This window comes from Gopherus evgoodei, chromosome 13 (genome assembly GCF_007399415.2).
Source record: "Gopherus evgoodei ecotype Sinaloan lineage chromosome 13, rGopEvg1_v1.p, whole genome shotgun sequence".
Lineage (NCBI taxonomy): Eukaryota > Metazoa > Chordata > Testudines > Testudinidae > Gopherus > Gopherus evgoodei.
In genome coordinates this window covers 30,322,724-30,338,666 of record NC_044334.1, presented here as the reverse complement: position 1 = coordinate 30,338,666, position 15,943 = coordinate 30,322,724, and the positions used below count along the sequence as shown (strand labels likewise).

At 59.4% G+C, this 15,943-nt stretch overlaps 1 protein-coding gene across 2 annotated transcripts in view; it reads left to right on the top strand.

The window, feature by feature from the left end:
* DTX1 (deltex E3 ubiquitin ligase 1) overlaps window positions 1–9,768 on the top strand; it is a 105,463-nt gene extending 95,695 nt beyond the window's left edge. For both annotated transcript variants that reach the window (XM_030583118.1, XM_030583119.1), the window contains 7 exons: window positions 523–584; window positions 1,300–1,461; window positions 3,919–3,980; window positions 5,710–5,868; window positions 6,192–6,353; window positions 6,797–6,886; window positions 8,123–9,768. In XM_030583118.1, the coding sequence (XP_030438978.1) occupies window positions 523–584; window positions 1,300–1,461; window positions 3,919–3,980; window positions 5,710–5,868; window positions 6,192–6,353; window positions 6,797–6,886; window positions 8,123–8,347 (922 nt within the window). In that variant the 3' untranslated portion in view covers window positions 8,348–9,768. The remainder of the gene's footprint in view (window positions 1–522; window positions 585–1,299; window positions 1,462–3,918; window positions 3,981–5,709; window positions 5,869–6,191; window positions 6,354–6,796; window positions 6,887–8,122) is intronic.
* The last annotated feature ends 6,175 nt before the right edge of the window (window positions 9,769–15,943 follow it).

Genomic DNA, 15,943 nt, shown 5'->3' with positions numbered 1-15,943 from the left:
CCTGTCTCCATCAGCCAGAGAGGCATGCCGCTGTTCTCTGCTGGCCTGGGATGCCCAGCGTCCACTGCAGGAGCTGGTGGGACCCCCACTGACTTCAGGGGGAAATCATTTGTATCCTGTGCTATGAGATAGACTCCCCCCGCAGCCTGAGTCTGCTGCCAGCCTTGATGTAACAAGGGCACCAATGGGGACACAGGATCTGGGTCAGGGATTCTCGTTCTGAGGGTCTGACAGAGCGAGGGGCTCTCTGCTGGTCTGGCTATGGGTTATGCTCCATTAGCTAATACTCTGAATGCAGGAGTGGTCACCTGTTGATCCTGGGCTGGATTTGTGCACTTTCTTGGAAGGGATTCTGCTGTCACCCCTGGAAAGGTACCATGGTCTGGGGAGCAACATCACTAACTTCACCTCCGCTCCCCTCTCCTGGAGCAGTGGTTTTGGAAGGTGTGGCTTAGCCTTCTGGGCACTACCTTCCAACAACTAACCATGCTTTCTGCTCCACTTCTCTTGTCTCTGCTCCAGGGTTCCTGCCCTCCCGGTTAAGAATCTGAATGGAACCGGACCAGTCCATCCTGCCCTGGCAGGTAAGAGCAGCTGAAATTCCCCCAGCTCTGGGCAGCTGTCCACTCCTGGGTATAACACCACTCAGTGAGATGGTACTTATTTATCCTGGTGAGTGTGGATGGATGGATGGATGATTGGTTGGGTATGCCAGATGGATGGACGGATGGTTGGGTATGCTGGATGGATGGATTGATGGATGGATGGGTGGTTGGTTGGGTATGCCGGATGGATGGATAGTTGGTTGGGTATGCTGGATGGATGGATGGATGGTTGGGTATGCTGGATAGATGGATGGTTGGTTGGTTGGGTATGCCGGATGGATGGATGGGTGGTTATGCTGGATGGATGGTTGGTTGGGTATGCTGGATGGATGGATGGATGGGTGGTTGGTTGGATATGCCGGATGGATGGATGGGTGGTTAGTTGGTTATGCTGGATGGATGGATGGATGGTTGGTTGGGTATGCTGGATGGATGGATGGTTGGTTGGGTATGCTGGATGGATGGATGGATGGTTGGTTGGGTATGATGGATGGATGGATGGATGGATGGATGGTTGGCTGGTACAACCTACCCATCTCACTTCAAAGCGAAGGGACCATCATAGCATTTGAGCTCAGTCTGACAGACTGCAGGGGATCCTGTCCCATGCTCTGATTGTTGCTACTCAGTGGGGAGATAATCGCCCAGCCCCCTAAGTGTCTGCGCTTGGCCTTACCATCTCTCTGTGACACAGGTATGACAGGCATTTTGATGTGTGCTGCTGGGCTGCCTGTATGCCTGACTCGGGCCCCGAAGCCCATCCTGCACCCTCCACCCGTGAGCAAGAGCGACATCAAGCCGGTACCCGGGATCAATGGCATCTGCAGGAAAACCAAGAAGAAGCACCTCAAAAAGAGTAAGAGCGAGTACCCTCTCTCCAGCCCACAGAGCCACGTGCACTGGCCTCCATCCTGCAATCCCAGTGCTGGGATCTAGCTGGGAGAATGGCCCTGGACCTGTAACAAAGCCTGCCTCTTCCTTTCATCACCAGGCTTCAGTAAACGACATGGAGAGGCCGATAGTCACATCAAGGCACAGTACAGCCTGGAGTACTTCACCCCTTACACCTCGATCCTCACTGCTGACCCCCAGCCCCTGCTATCCCAGTCCTGGCTTCTCTGCCAAACTGCCCAGTGATTTTCTAATATAGACAAACATCCCCTACACCCTGTCCCAAGACCCTCAAATGCATTTTCATGCCTCAGCCAGATTCAAACTCAGCTCTCCAGAGGTGTTATGCCCATCTGCTGAAATCACCCACTCTGGCCCAGGGTGATGCCCGGGCACCTTCTCCCTGATGCCTCAGAGCAACAGAATTATTGTGCCATCTGGTACGCTACTCATGGGCCATTTAACACGTACTCGGCGACAGAGGCTGTCATACACAGGAAGGGTTTGGTGCGTCCCCAAGTCATCCTCACTGCTAATGTACAGCACAAGGGAGACCCAGCACCCCGGAGGGGGTGCTAATGGGGTTGTTTTTTGGTTATTGTCACCAGCGCTGAATGAGTCAAGGGCTGCAGAAAACGCCTGGCAATGAGACTTAAGGAATTGATCTGCTTAGCTGAGAGGTGACAGTGCATGAGAGAGAAAAGACCAGCTGCCAAAGGGCTCTTTAGACTAGCAGAGAAAGGCAGAAGAAGAACCTATGGCTGGAAGTTCAAGCCAAATAAATTCAGCTTAGACACGAGTATTTGACTGTGAGGGTGAGTAACCACTGGAACCAACTGCCAAGGGAAGTGGTGGATTCTCCAGCGTGTGAGCTCTACAGCTCAAGACTGGGGGAGGTGCTTTAGCCAATCAAAGGCTATTGGGCTGAATCCAGGGGTAATGGCCTGTGAGCTGCAGGGGGCCAGCCGAGATGATCTAATGATCCCGTCTGGTCTTGAGCTCTGTGAACCTAAGACTGTTCTTACCTGCAAGCGGCTGCAACAGGGCCGTGGATTTGGTTCGTCCAGCAGAGCTCAGGGCCCCGTGCTAGGTGTGCATGGATATAATGTCCCTGCCCCAAAGAGCTTCCAATCTAAATAGGCAAGACAGACAGAGGGAGGCAGGAGGGAAGGATTGTTTTAGGACCCTACCAAATTCACAGTCCATTTTGCTCAATTTCACAGCCAGAGGATTTTTTAATTGGTCAATTTCACATTTTCACATCTGAAATGTCAGTGTTGCACTGTGGAGATCCGGACCCAAAGGGGGTCCTGTGGAATCACAAAGCTGTTGGGGGGGGGGCCTGGGACTGCCACCCTCACTTCTGGGCTGCAGCTGGAGGAGGTCCCTGGAGGTACCAGCTGGGGGGAGATCAGCTCCACCTGCACGTACCTGCCCCGGCTGCAGGAAGCTCCATGGCTGTTGAGGCCCAGACTCAGTGCTTCCGTAACTCGGTGCCAGGCTCCCCTAACCTGTGGGCATCAGAAGAGATTTGCAAAGTGCACCAGGGGCCTCCTGCAAGGGCCAGAGAGGAGCAGCAAGCAGTCGAGCCCATTGTTCCCATCGCCTCCCTGAGACACACGGCCTTGGCTGCAGCTCCCCATCGTCTCACTGAGAGAATATGCTCCTGCCCTGCAGCTGTTTATAAAGTCTAGGTCATCAATACCATGTGACTGGGTGCCCAATCACATGCACCAAGTGCCAAATATTCGCAGAGGCGTGCAGGCTGCACTCCCCACTCCCCACACACAGTCCCAGTCTTGTGGGGCACAGTGATAGGCCAGACCCTTGCCCGTAGCGAGCAAGCTTGGGGTGAGGGGGCTGGGTCTCAAAGGGTCAGGAGTAGTTTGCCCTGGTTTAGCCACCTTGGATGCTGTGTTTGAGATGAAGCGGGAGGGAGCCCCGTGGTTCAGTGGACGTGGTGTGACCCACTCCTCACCCAAACCACAGCAGCCTCGTCCCTGGGGATCCCAGCCCCAAAGAGCCGGAGTGTGGAGCTCTGTGCCAGCCTGGCCAGGGAATTTCATCCTGATTCTGCCTCTGAGCTGGACCCCTCAGCCCTGACTGCAGGGACCCCTGTCCTAGGGGGGAGCAGGATTCCCTCCTCATGTTCACTTGCTCCTGTGGCTTCCAGGAGTGGACTTCCCCAAGCTGATGAAGGGCTCTCTCTGAACTCCCAGAGGTGGGTTTAACCTCCTCCAGCCCTGACCCAGAGATCCCACTCGCTCACTCCAAGGCAATTTCTGTGTCTGTCTGATCCTGCCTCCGCCCGCCCCTCCTTAGCCATGGAGCAAGGGGCTGCGTGGCCCAGCTGAGTGGGTGGCCCTGGGACGCTGTGGGCCATAAGGACACAATCTGACCCTCTGCTTCTCTCCTGGGGCAGGCAAGAACCCCGAGGATGTGGTGCGCCGGTACATCCAGAAGGTGAAGAGCCCGCCAGACGAGGTGAGCACCTGCGCACGGTTCTCACCAGTGGCCCTGCCCTGGGGTGGCTGTGATCGGACAATATGCAGGGCCAGGGATCTGCATGGATAACAAGGCCTGTCTGACTGGCAGCCCCATGGTGGGCTGTGAATACACAGTGAACTCTTGAGGACACAGTGACACACAACACACCTGGTGTAAAACTACAGCAGCGGGAACCCCAGCAGCTCCTCCACCCACTGGCACACACCTCACCTCTGCCACCCCCTTAACTCTGCCCCCCAGGACGCCAGCCTGGTAGCACTCCTTTCCCAAAATACCCCCTGGAGACCTCCCCAACTCCCCCAGGCCCTCCCTTCTCCACACTCCCCCTGGCCCTGGGTGTGTGTGTGTGTTGGTATAAGTGCCCACTGTGTTTGGGGCAAACGGAGGTCCGGTGGGTGCTCTGAGATGGCATGGGAGCCTGAGCTCACTGGGAGCTCCCTTTGCTCGCCTGGCTCCAGGAGCTTGCTGCAGAGCCCTGGCCCAGATTCCAGCTCCTTGGGGCCCCAGGTTTCAACCACTCGCTGCTGCTGCACCAGTTCTGCAGTGGCACCGAAGCGACTGAAAGGGACGGGACAAAGGGGTTAACTGCCCCATGCGTCTAGCCTTGGCCCTGGTGCAGCCAGTGCTTGCTACGCTCAGACAGGCCAGTCCTCCAGGAGAGAGAAGCAGGGAGCGGGGTGATCCCATTGCAGCTACAGTGACAGGGAGAGAGGCCAATGGGAGAAGTGAAGGGCAGAGGCTGGGGGTGGAGGGAGAGAGGCCAACAGGGCAGTGAGGGCAGGGTTGTGGCAGAGGGGCCAAGGGGACGGTGGGGGCAGGGGGTGTGGGCAGAGGGGTTAAGGGGGCAGTGGAGGTAAGGGGGTTGTGGCAGAGGGCCCAAGGGGGCAATGGGGGCAGGGGGTTTGTGGCAGTGGGGTGAAGGGGGCAGTGGAGGTAGGGGGGTCGTGGCAGAGGGGGCAGTGGGGGCAGAGTTGGGGCTGTGGAGCAAAGGGGGCAGTAGAGGTAGGGTTGGGGCTGAGGGGGCACTGGGGGCAGTGTGGGGGCAGAGGCAGGGCTGAGGGGGCACTGGGGGCTGTGTAGGCAGGGGCATGGCCGACGGGGCAGTGTGGGCGGGGGGTTGTGGCAGTTTGGCAAAGGGGGCAGTGGAGGCAGCGTTGGGGCTGAGGGGGCACTGGGTGCAGTGTGGGCGGCGGCAGGGCTGAGGGGGCAGTGTGGGCGAGGGGGTTGTGGCAGTGGGGCAAAGGGGGTAGTGAGGGCAGCGTTGGGGCTGACGGGGCACTGGGTGCAGTGTGGGCGGCGGCAGGGCTGAGGGGGCAGTGTGGGCAAGGGGGTTGTGGCAGTGGGGCAAAGGGAGTAGTGGGGGCAGCGTTGGGGCTGAGGGGGCAGTGTGGGCGGGAGGGTTGTGGCAGTGGGGCAAAGGGGGTAGTGGGGGCAGCGTTGGGGCTGAGGGGGCATTGGGGGCAGTGTGGGCAGGGATAGTGGGGCAGAAGAAGAGCGGGCGAGGAGCGGGGCAGGACGTGGGGCAGGCAGACGTCGGGTAGTCGAGCTGGCTGGCGGAGCAAGTGCCATGGGAAGGTGTGTCCCCAAAGGCTGCAATGGCGCCAGAGGCCCGTGGGCAGGAGGGTGATGGTGGAATCGGCTGCTGGGCTTTGGCTGGGGGTGGGCGGGAGCAGCCCGGCTCTGGTAACACCGCGCTTCCCGGCAGGACTGCACCATCTGCATGGAGAGGCTGGTGGCCTCGTCCGGCTACGAGGGCCTGCTCAGCCACAGGGGCGCCAAGCCGGAGCTGGTGGGCAAGCTGGGCAAGTGCGGGCACATGTACCACCTCCTCTGCCTGGTGGCCATGTACAACAATGGCAACAAGGTGAGAGCTGGGCCGGGGGGGCCTGCTGTCTCATTCTGGGAGAGCCCCTGTGCCCAGGGCAATGCTCCCCTCTCCTCCCTGATCCCCTGGACCCAGCCCACGGCCCCACAGGGTCCTCACAACCAGCTCTGGGCTATCAGTTGAGAGTCGGTCAGGTCCAGCCTTGGTGCCCCTCCAGGGCCTTACCCCAGCAGGCACCACGGGGCCGAACAGCCCTGCAGCAAAGGGGGATTCCCCCAGTAGCCTGTTTGCAGCCTGTGCCCTAGAGCAGGATGCTCTGCCTGGCTGGCTGACCCTCCTCACCCTGTGCCTCTGCCCCCAAGGATGGCAGTTTGCAGTGCCCCACCTGCAAGGCCATCTATGGGGAGAAGACTGGGACCCAGCCCCCAGGGAAGATGGAGTTCCACATCATCCCACACTCGCTGCCAGGCTACACGGAATCCAAAACCATCCGCATCGTCTACGACATTCCCACGGGCATCCAGGTGAGGGACAGAGGAATCTCTGGGGGAAGCCAGCGGCTCCGTGGCCCAGAAGAGTTGGCACATGCTGCCTCCCCCGGGAATCCCCCTGCGTGGCTAAGCATGCCCCATTCTCATACCTCTCCACCTGGCCCCGGGGCAACTGATGGAGAGACTGGGGCCTCCTCTGCTTCCTCCAGCAGCCGGGCAGAGGCAGCCAGGGTGTGACACCCCAGGGATTTGGTGGTGGGTCGAGGCCAGGCCCCATCTCCTACTCCTAGGTGGTGCGGTCGCTGGGCCCCCAGGAGTTGTGCCACGCCCTGCCAGGCGGGGTCTCGCTCAGACCCCTGCTGCCTGCAGTTGTGCCCCATTGGCAGCCGTGCTGCTTTCTGGAGCAGGGGGTGCCGCATTTCAGGCACAGCTGCTGGCTGTCGGATTTCCCCAGCGTCTGCTTTGTTCCCTGCCAGGGCCCAGAGCACCCGAACCCCGGAAAGAAGTTCACAGCCCGAGGCTTCCCCCGGCACTGCTACCTACCGGACAACGAGAAAGGCAGGAAGGTGAGTGGCCTGCCCCCACCAGCTCCTGGAGCCTGGCTGCCTCCCACAAAGCCGGCTCACTGGCAGGCTGCAGCTTCCCACAAGGAGGTGGCATTGGCTGGGGGAGGCGAGGGGGAGAGAGGCTCACCCCCTTGTGACAGCTGCTGCAATACTCCCAGCTCACCTGCTGCAAACGGGTTTGCTGATTATCGGACGAGGTGGGTCGTGCCATGTCGCTAGCACCAGCCCTGGCACAGGGGCTTGGAGATGTACATCTGAGTTGGCGATTTCAAAGGAGCAGAAGGGAGTTGAGTGAACAAATGCCAGGATGTTCAGTGTCCTAAGTCCCCTAGGATCCATTGCTAATCCAGCCTTGCAAACTTCAGACCCTCAAAGCCTTAGTATTTAATCTAAATACCTATCAGGGCTGTGCAGGTGGGGAGAGGACCCCCTTCCCCGGCCCGGCCCGGATGGAGCTGCTGGGGTCAGAGAGGGATGGGGGGAGTCCTCCCTCCCCACCGCAGCCCTGGGGCAGCTCGACCGCCAAACCGCTTATCCCCAGTCCCACTCCAAAGCCCACACCACTCCTGCACCCCAACCCTCTGCCCCAGCCCTGATCCCCCTCCCACACTTCCTACCCCTCGGCTCCACCCCCACCATATATCACCTCCACATAACAATATTCATTCCGCACGTGGCCACAAGAAATGAGCGGGAACCGTGAGCGTGTGCCTGAGTCAGTGACCGCGCAGGACTGGGCCACACGTTTCCACGCGGCTTGTTGGCTGTGGTAGTCAGACGCCGTCTCTGCCTCCGTCCTGTTGCAGGCGGGTTTGAGCCTATGCTGGGGGAACGACATGCAAGGCTGGGGCGTGTCCAGGCCACAGAGGGTTATTCTGCGGGGGGCTTATATTCCCGTGCTTTGCAGAAAGGAATAGCCTCCTAGGAAGCCCCTGTGTTCTGGAGGGTGGGGCAGACCCCAGATCAGACAAAGCTCCAGTCCGGATCATTCTCTGGGGAATGATTCTCTGGGTTCCTGTACCAGCTCTGCTGTGACTTGGCAGAGCTGCCTCTCCTGCGCTAGACAGCTGCCCAGAGGGGGCTGAGCCCCCGATATCAATCAAGGACAGGCAGCTTCTCCCCTCCCAGGACATGCTGCAGACTGGGGAGAGGATCTCAGACCCCACGCAGGGTGCTGTAGGCCAACTGGGGCATGCCATGGCCTGGCAGGGTGTGTGACCTCCCTCCGGCCCACAGGTTCTGAAGCTCCTGATTGTGGCATGGGACCGCCGGCTCATCTTCACCATCGGCACGTCCAGCACGACGGGAGAGTGCGACACGGTGGTGTGGAACGAGATCCACCACAAGACAGAGTTTGGTTCCAACCTCACTGGCCATGGCTACCCCGACCCCAACTACCTGGACAATGTCCTGGCTGAGCTGATGGCCCAGGGGGTCTTGGAAGCCAACCTGAAGGACTGAGGAGGAATCCCCGCTCTCTGCTAGCGTGCTTCTTGGCAGCCAAACCCCGCCTGCGTCCGTGCGCTCGTGTGTGTCTCCGTGAGTCCGTCCTCCACCACCGCCATGCCCGGGAACCACCTGCCTTCCCGGAGCTCTCACTCTGCTTCTGCTGCCTTGACCTGCAGTAACCTTCAGACTGCAATGCCGGACCTGGCTGGGTGCCGCGGAAGGGTACGTCCCCCCTCAGGCGGAGTGGCTCCCCCTTTAACCAAGGCCATGTGCACGCCCCTCACACACGCTGGCCGACGAGCAGCAGGCCAGCAGAAGCCGCATGAGTGACCAAGCAACGCAAAGCTGGGCTGATTATTTTTTTATACTCTTGTGATCTGTGATATTTTCCCTATTCGAGAGCCCTGCCCACCGTACTTACTGTACACTCACACACGCCCCCCGTGTCGCTCTCTCTATGGAAATCTTGTACAGTATCTACTAGAACACACACACATAGCCAAGGGGGCAACTTCTGGCCAACTCTCCCACAGCCACAGCACTACCATCTGTCCTGTCCAGTCTGTGCCAGCAGTCTGCGGGAACCACTTCCCCCCACAACCACGTGGCACATTTGCCATTGCTGCTCACTGCTGCAACTCTGAAAGGGAGGGAGAGGGCCCCAGGCGGGGGGAAAGGAGCGGGACGTGGGCAGGAGAGAGCTGCTCCCACAGCTGGGCAGGGATGGAAATGAGGTGGCTCTTACTCCACTGTCTTGGGGAGGGGAAGCTCTCAGAGCTCAGAGCCAGGCCTACTGAGCTCCCAGGCCTGCATGCACCATCCCTCCCTGCCATAGCGAAGGCTCCAAGACTGGCAGTGGTGCAGCGACCAGCCGGGGGAGAGGGGGTGATTGATAACACTTGGCACTCTGCACTGCATTGCAGAGGTGGTTTATTGCCCCTTAAAGACGAGGGGTGGAGCAGTCAACACCCAGTCAGCAGCAGTCAACAGACTTCCTGCCAGTGAGCCACCGATGCCCTGATTGGTCCCTTCAGGAGGCACCAGCCAGGATTCAAAGGGCCACTGGTGAGTTTAAAAGCCACAAGTGCAAACAGTGGATGGCTGATACCCGGGTGCCAGTGGAGATTGGCACGCCTGCCTACCAGCATGCACGGGCCCTTTGCATGCGTGGCTTTAAAAACCTGGGCCTGGTTCTCTCTCGGGGGTTTGTTCCCCATGTATGTAGCACACCTTTAGCTGGAAAATAAACCTGCTCTTCTGGGTGGTGCTCTCCCGCCTGGCAAGTGTCTGCTGTAGCTGGAGAGGTTGTGCAGCAGCAGCTGGCCATGGCCCCTTTCTGTGTGCACTGCATCATGGCCAGTCAGCCACACAGGCTCTCCTCCCAGCAGTGACACTGCGGTTGGGTGGGCCTGCACCAAGGGCAATGGCTCCTTGCTGGCGGGAGGTGCTTTGGGGTGTATGGACACACGAGCAGCTGTTCAGGACTGTGGGCGTCTGTTCCTAGCTCAGCCAGCCCTGTAGGGCCACGTTGGCTGGATCGCACCAGCTGCCTGGTGAGGCTACTGCTGTGGCCCCGCTTTGCTCCGGCCGGTTGAGCTCTGGGTAAGTTGATACTTAGCAGCAGCAGGAGCTCACACCTTGCTGGGCTGCATCCCTTTAGAGCATCGAGGCCCCTTAACCTCCCTGTTCCCTGCACAGTGGCAAACGGATGCGGGTGGAAGAGGCTGGGGTCTCCCCCTGCTCCCCACACGGGCCATGGAAGCTGCATGGTGCACACAGCGAGGCTGCCCCAAGAGGCTGGAATGCCCCCACTCTCTTCCACCCCACAGCACCCAAGGCAGCCCAAGGAGCTCAGCCCCGGCTGGAGGCATGTTGCTGCTGCAGCCAGGGAAAGGGGTGACGGCATTGCAGTGGGGGGCTGGGGGAGTGTCCCATTCCTTCGGCGGGTGGGGACTGTCTGGCTGGGTGTGAGACGTGGGAGAGGGGAGGCAAAAGGCTGGGGGGCGAGGAGGCAGAAAGCTGGGGAGGAGGAAGAAAGCTGGGGAGGGGAGGAAGGCTGGGGGGTGTAAGAAGCAGCAAGGAGAAGGAGAAGGTGGTGAGTCCATGGCCAAGGACTGGGTGCAGGCAGAGCCCCTCTGCTTCCTTGCTGTTGAGGACCTGTGGGCCAGTGTGGCCATGGGCCAGTGTGGCTGTCCTCCCGCTGCCAGGCCCAGGGTCTGCAGAGAGGAGAGGGCCTCAGACACCAGTGTCTCGACAGGGCCCAGAGGGCTGGCGCCCCCCCAAGCAGGGGACAGCGTACCAGCCTCTCCCACGAGCCTAGCTCAGCACACCGGGGTGAGCAGCTAGGGTACCTACGGCCATGCAGACCGCCCGCAGTGCCCGCACGTGGGCAGGAACCCCAGCACCTCCCCAAACCCTCTCCCACCGAGCCACATGACTTTGGCTCCTGTACAAATAACTAACAGCCGTGGGCCATGCCTAGCTCCTGTCTCTCAGCCCCCAGCCTCCCCATCAGTGGGGCTCACGCAGCAGGAGTCCCTGCTCTCAGTGGCCGTTGTACCACTCGCCCTGGGGTACGACATCCAGCTCAGCCATCCCTTGCCACAGCCACAGGCCGCCCTGGTGCTGCTTGTCAGCCCCATATGGTACGAACTGCCCTGATGGCTTGTCCTGCCCCCTCAGCCGACAGCCTGAGGCAGCCAGCGGGTACCTGGCAGCGCCAGCCACAGGGATGGGCCCCGCCGGCCCCCTGCAGCAATCAGCTCAGGCCCTCTGCTGACCTGTGCCTGGCAGTGGCACTTTCACGTACCCAGGGCTCACTGTGAAGCATCGGTCGCAGCCAGCGGGACATTGGTGGGGTGTTTGAGCCAGCACCCTTCTCTGCTCAGGCAGAGCCCCAGGGGCACTGAATAGCTCCTGCCCCATAATGTCCTCTTTCCCCAGAGCCCCTGACATGCCTGCAGCACAAAATCCCACAGCCAGCCCCGACCCAGGACTCAGCCAGGCCAGAGAGCAGCTCTCACCCACTATGAGCATCTCAGGCAGAGAGCAGGACCTGAGAGCAGCAGAACAGGCCCACGCTGCATGCACACACACAGCCTGCCCGCTCACACACCCCCAGCACACAGCCTGCCTGCTCGCACACCCCCAGCACACAGCCTGCCTGCTCGCACACCCCCGGCACACAGCCTGCTCCTCCACCCCACGCACAGACTGTACATTGGGCACTCACTGTAGCCACATGCACACCCGCTCCCTCACGCACACATGCAAACATCTCTCTGACACCCACACACGCTCAGTGTACACACCTTGCACACACACATGTGCATGCACACACATACACCTAACGCCCAGGCCATTAGGAAATTCCCTGCCCCCACCACCAAGGAGACTGGCCGCACAGAGCCTACCCCATTGTCAGGCCTGGTGTCTGAGACATGGCCAACCTGTAATGGCCTCAGCCCTGCCGGAGCTGCAGCTCCTCTGAGGCTGGTGTGGTTCATGGGACACTTCTCTGGTGCCCACAGGCCTCTCACCAGCCCTGGCTTAAGACAAGGACTGGGTCACTCAGGGAGCAGGCCAGCAGCTAGGGCGGGGCCGAGGGGGCCAGAGAAATGAGTCCCCTTCCTGTGATTAAGCTGAGGGGGAGAGGGTGTAACAGGTTACTTACACACACACACACACACACACACACACACACAGTGTAACAGGTTAGAGACACACACACACGGTGTAACAGGTTAGACGCGCACATGCACACACAGACAATACTGGGGTTTCACTGAACCCCTCCTGTTCCACCAGCCTGGATTCCCTCTCCAGGTTTTGCTGAATTCGTCTCTCTGTCCTCCTGCAGCACACACAGGTAGGGCCTCACCCAGCTGCAGACGCAGCCTGAAGTCAGCGCTGTGGAAGGACTCCCCAGCACTCACATGCACGTCTCCTTTGGGGAGACAAACCCAAATAATACTGGCTTGTGCTGTATAGAAAGAGCTGCACAGCGCAAGCTCATAAAAATCCACCCTCTTCCTCAATATGAAGAGAGATGGGCACGACTCCCCCACCCCCGGTTAGAAATTGCACAAACTGGGTTTAATAATCAACAAATGTATTGATTATAAAAGGCAGATTTTCAGTGGTTAAAGGGGTAGCAAACAGAACAAAGCAAATAAAACACTCAAACTAAGCTTGATTTATTAAAGAAATTGGCTACAAATAATCATTTCTCACCCTATGGTCACAGACAGATTACAGGGATTTTTGCAAGCCAGCTGCAGTGGCCGGCTGCTTGAAACCTCAGGTGTTATTACTCACAGGCTAGACAACCTTCCAGCCTGGGCTCAGTTTTTCTTTTCAAGTGTTTCCTGGTGTCTCTTGGGGGGGCAGGCGGGGAAGGCAGAGGAGAATCTCAATGATGTCACTCTCCTGCCTTCTGCAGCTCTTGTGTCTGGGGGAAGCCCGTTGTCTTCCAGAGGCAGAACACTGGAATTCCAAGGAGGGGCACCTCAACCCCCTACCCCAGCCCAGTGAAAATGAGCAAGGATGGGCGGGGGAGCAAACAACGAGGGTGGTGGAATGAGTGGGTCTGTGGCCTCAGAGAAGGGGATGGGGCCTCAGGGAAGCATCAGGACGGGGCAGGGTTAAGGGTATTCAGTTATCTGCAAAGTTGGCAACCCTATCTGTGCCCTGGCCTGTAGCGCCCGCTTGGCTTTTACCCCTCCGGCAGCACTAAGAGGTTTCTTGTGCTGTGTTGCAAAGCAGACTGACTGTCAGGCCTCCCCCATCCTCCCACCCAACACGTACAGCCTGCCCAGGCATCACGAACACGCTGTCCCACTGCATTCCCCCAGGTCCATGAATGACCCATTTATTAATGGGGCTGGCGTGCCTGGGTGGGGTAGGAGTGGGAGGAAAAGGAGCTGGCCCAGAGCTCAGCTGTAGCATCTCCTTGTGTTGTTGCCCCTCAGCTGTGCAATACGGATTCTCTCCCCACTCAGGGCAGCATCCCCGTCTCCGCAGGCCATCGGGATCCCCCCCACCCCATCTCCACAGGCCATCAGGATCCCCCCCCACCCTGTCTCCGCAGGCCATCGGGATCCCCCCCACCCCGTCTCCGCAGGCCATCGGGATCCCCCACCCTCCAGCCACAATCCCAGACTGTCTCTCCCTTCCCCTAGGACCGGTGATGCTTTCCCCAGCTCTGCAGCAAGAGCAGGCAGCCCGCTTTAGTGAAGGACTCGCTCAATGCATCTGCTTTGCCATGGGGCGATAGAAGCACCCCTGAGATGTGGCCAGACTGGGTGGCTGTGCCTCTGAAGCCAGAGGAGCCCAAATCCTACCAGCTGCAGGAACCTGCTGAGAGGTCAGGGCTGTAGCTGGTTTGCTTAAAATGGAGCACATTTTAGCTGGCTGCCTTGAATACAGAGACATGGCCTGCAGAGACTACAACGCCCAGCATGCCTTGCTCCCTCAGGAGCCAAGCTGCTTAAAGCCCCGTGGCGCTCAAGGTGCCGCACACTAGGCATAGTGGGATCTGGAGTCTCCTGAAGTCATGCTTTGGGATCCATGGCCTGGCTCTCTGGATGGGCCTGGCTGGGAATCTTTAAGGGCTTTGTAATTTCCTTTGTCTGAAGCGCCTCTGTCATGCTCAGCATGTGTTGATGTCTTTACAACTTATTAAATAAACGTGGAATCCAGCCGCGGCCGCGTGCGGCCTCTTCATTGCTGCCTGCGCTGGCGTGTGTGGGCGGGAGGGGGGCCCAGAGGAGTGCGTCACTCCCCAGTCTGGGTCACATTCTTCTCTGATTTACACCAGCGAAAATCGGAATGATGCCATTAGAGCCAAGGGGCTCAAGGAGCTGTCAGTGAGCAGCAAATGCAGGTCTGGTGGCTGGAGCTGGCCTGAAAATAGACATGCTAATCCCAGCTCTACAGGTAACCTGCTTGAAGACCTTGGGCATATCACTGCCTGGCTCTGTGCCTCAGTTTCCCCTCTCCCCGTTAGAGTAGGGAAAAGCGCTTAGGCCTGGTGTACACACAGCTTTCTGACCAGTATAGCCTCTTTAGCGCACAGGTGTGATTTTTTAGACCAAACTGGCTGCAGGTGGATGCTGTTATTTTAGGTGAAATGAGCAGCTTGCCAGCAGACAGGCCTTTAAGCATAGGGCAAAGTGTGAGCTCCTTCGTGTCAGGATCACAGCACCCCCACCATGGGTGAAACCAGTTTTGCTGAAGCAGTACAACATGGTGTGGGCGGGCGGCCCCGAGCATGGGTCCTGCAGTAGGAGGTGTGAGGTCTCCAGGTCAGTTACAGGCTCCTGGAGGGACCCCCCAGATCACGCAGCACCAGGTGTCGCACCCGCGCACTGCAGCACCGCTGCTACTCATCGCTCGCCCTGCCCACCATTGGGGCTTGCACTGGGGCATTGCGCCTGCCGGCTGCCCAGCCGGCTTGTGTGTTAAAGCCCCTGGGCAGAGATTTCTGGCTTAGCCCTGACTAACGGGAAGGGGGTTGGTGCGGTTGGCTGTCTCCAGGCAGCCCTGAGCGCTGGCTCTGGCCTGCACTAATCCAGCTGGTGGTCATTAAAGCTGTAATTAGCATCTGAGCTGCAGCTCCCAGGGAAGCAGAGTACCGCAGCTGGAACAGGTGTTGCCAGGGCCTGGCACAATGTTCCCAGCATGAACAGTAAGACTTCCAGGGCAGCCCAGAGGAGAGCCCAGGCTGACACCATCCCCCGCAGCTCACCCTGCAGCTGGGTTGAGAGCGCTGGGGCTTTCCCTACAGCCAGGGATTCCACACCTTTCCCCGCAGGCTTCCTGCTCGCAGAGCCTGGGCCTGCAGCAGCTGGGAGCGCCCCACATGCAAACCATGCTGCAGGCACCATTGCTGGCGGGGGCAGAAAATCGGTGTTGCATGGTCAGTAGTTTCTGGATACCAGCCCCTCTGGCAGCCAGACACTCCTGCTCTAGTGTTGCACTGTGCACTGCAGGGTGACGTGCCAAGGAATCAATCGTTCATGCGTTGCTTTGCGCAGGCCTGGAGTGGGGCTGCAGCAAAGGCCTAATCACCCAGCAAGGTTGGGCAGGCTCACAACCCCTGCAGGCCGAGGAGCTGGGGCTTCCCAGGGCCGCAGAGAGTCTCTGAGGGACAGCTGACCTGGACTGGTTTCCCAGACTCAAACCACACACTCCGCTACTGGGAACATGCAAGCAGCACTGTGCCCCAGGGTGCCCACTGAGGGATGTGCACACAGGGAATTGTACACTCATCTACAAGGAACACCTCACCCTCCCAACACACACAGAGCAACCCCTGGCCTGAGTGGCCATACGCACAGAGTCCCCTGCAGGGGCGTTGCACGTAGGAGCCAGGCCGTGCCGATGGGCTTCCCCTGGTTGCCCCAGCAATGCCCCAGTGCTGTCAGGGGCGGAGCCGAATGGCCTGTGCAGCAGCACAGTGAACACCTGCCTGCAGGCATGGCAGGCTGTCTCCCACCCGTGCTGTGCTGCTCGAGCTCTGCGGTACAGCGAGGGGTCTCTGGCAGCACACGCAGGCAGGTGCTGGCTGCTTGGGCAGGAACCCCTGCTAGGATTGGCTGCAGCAAG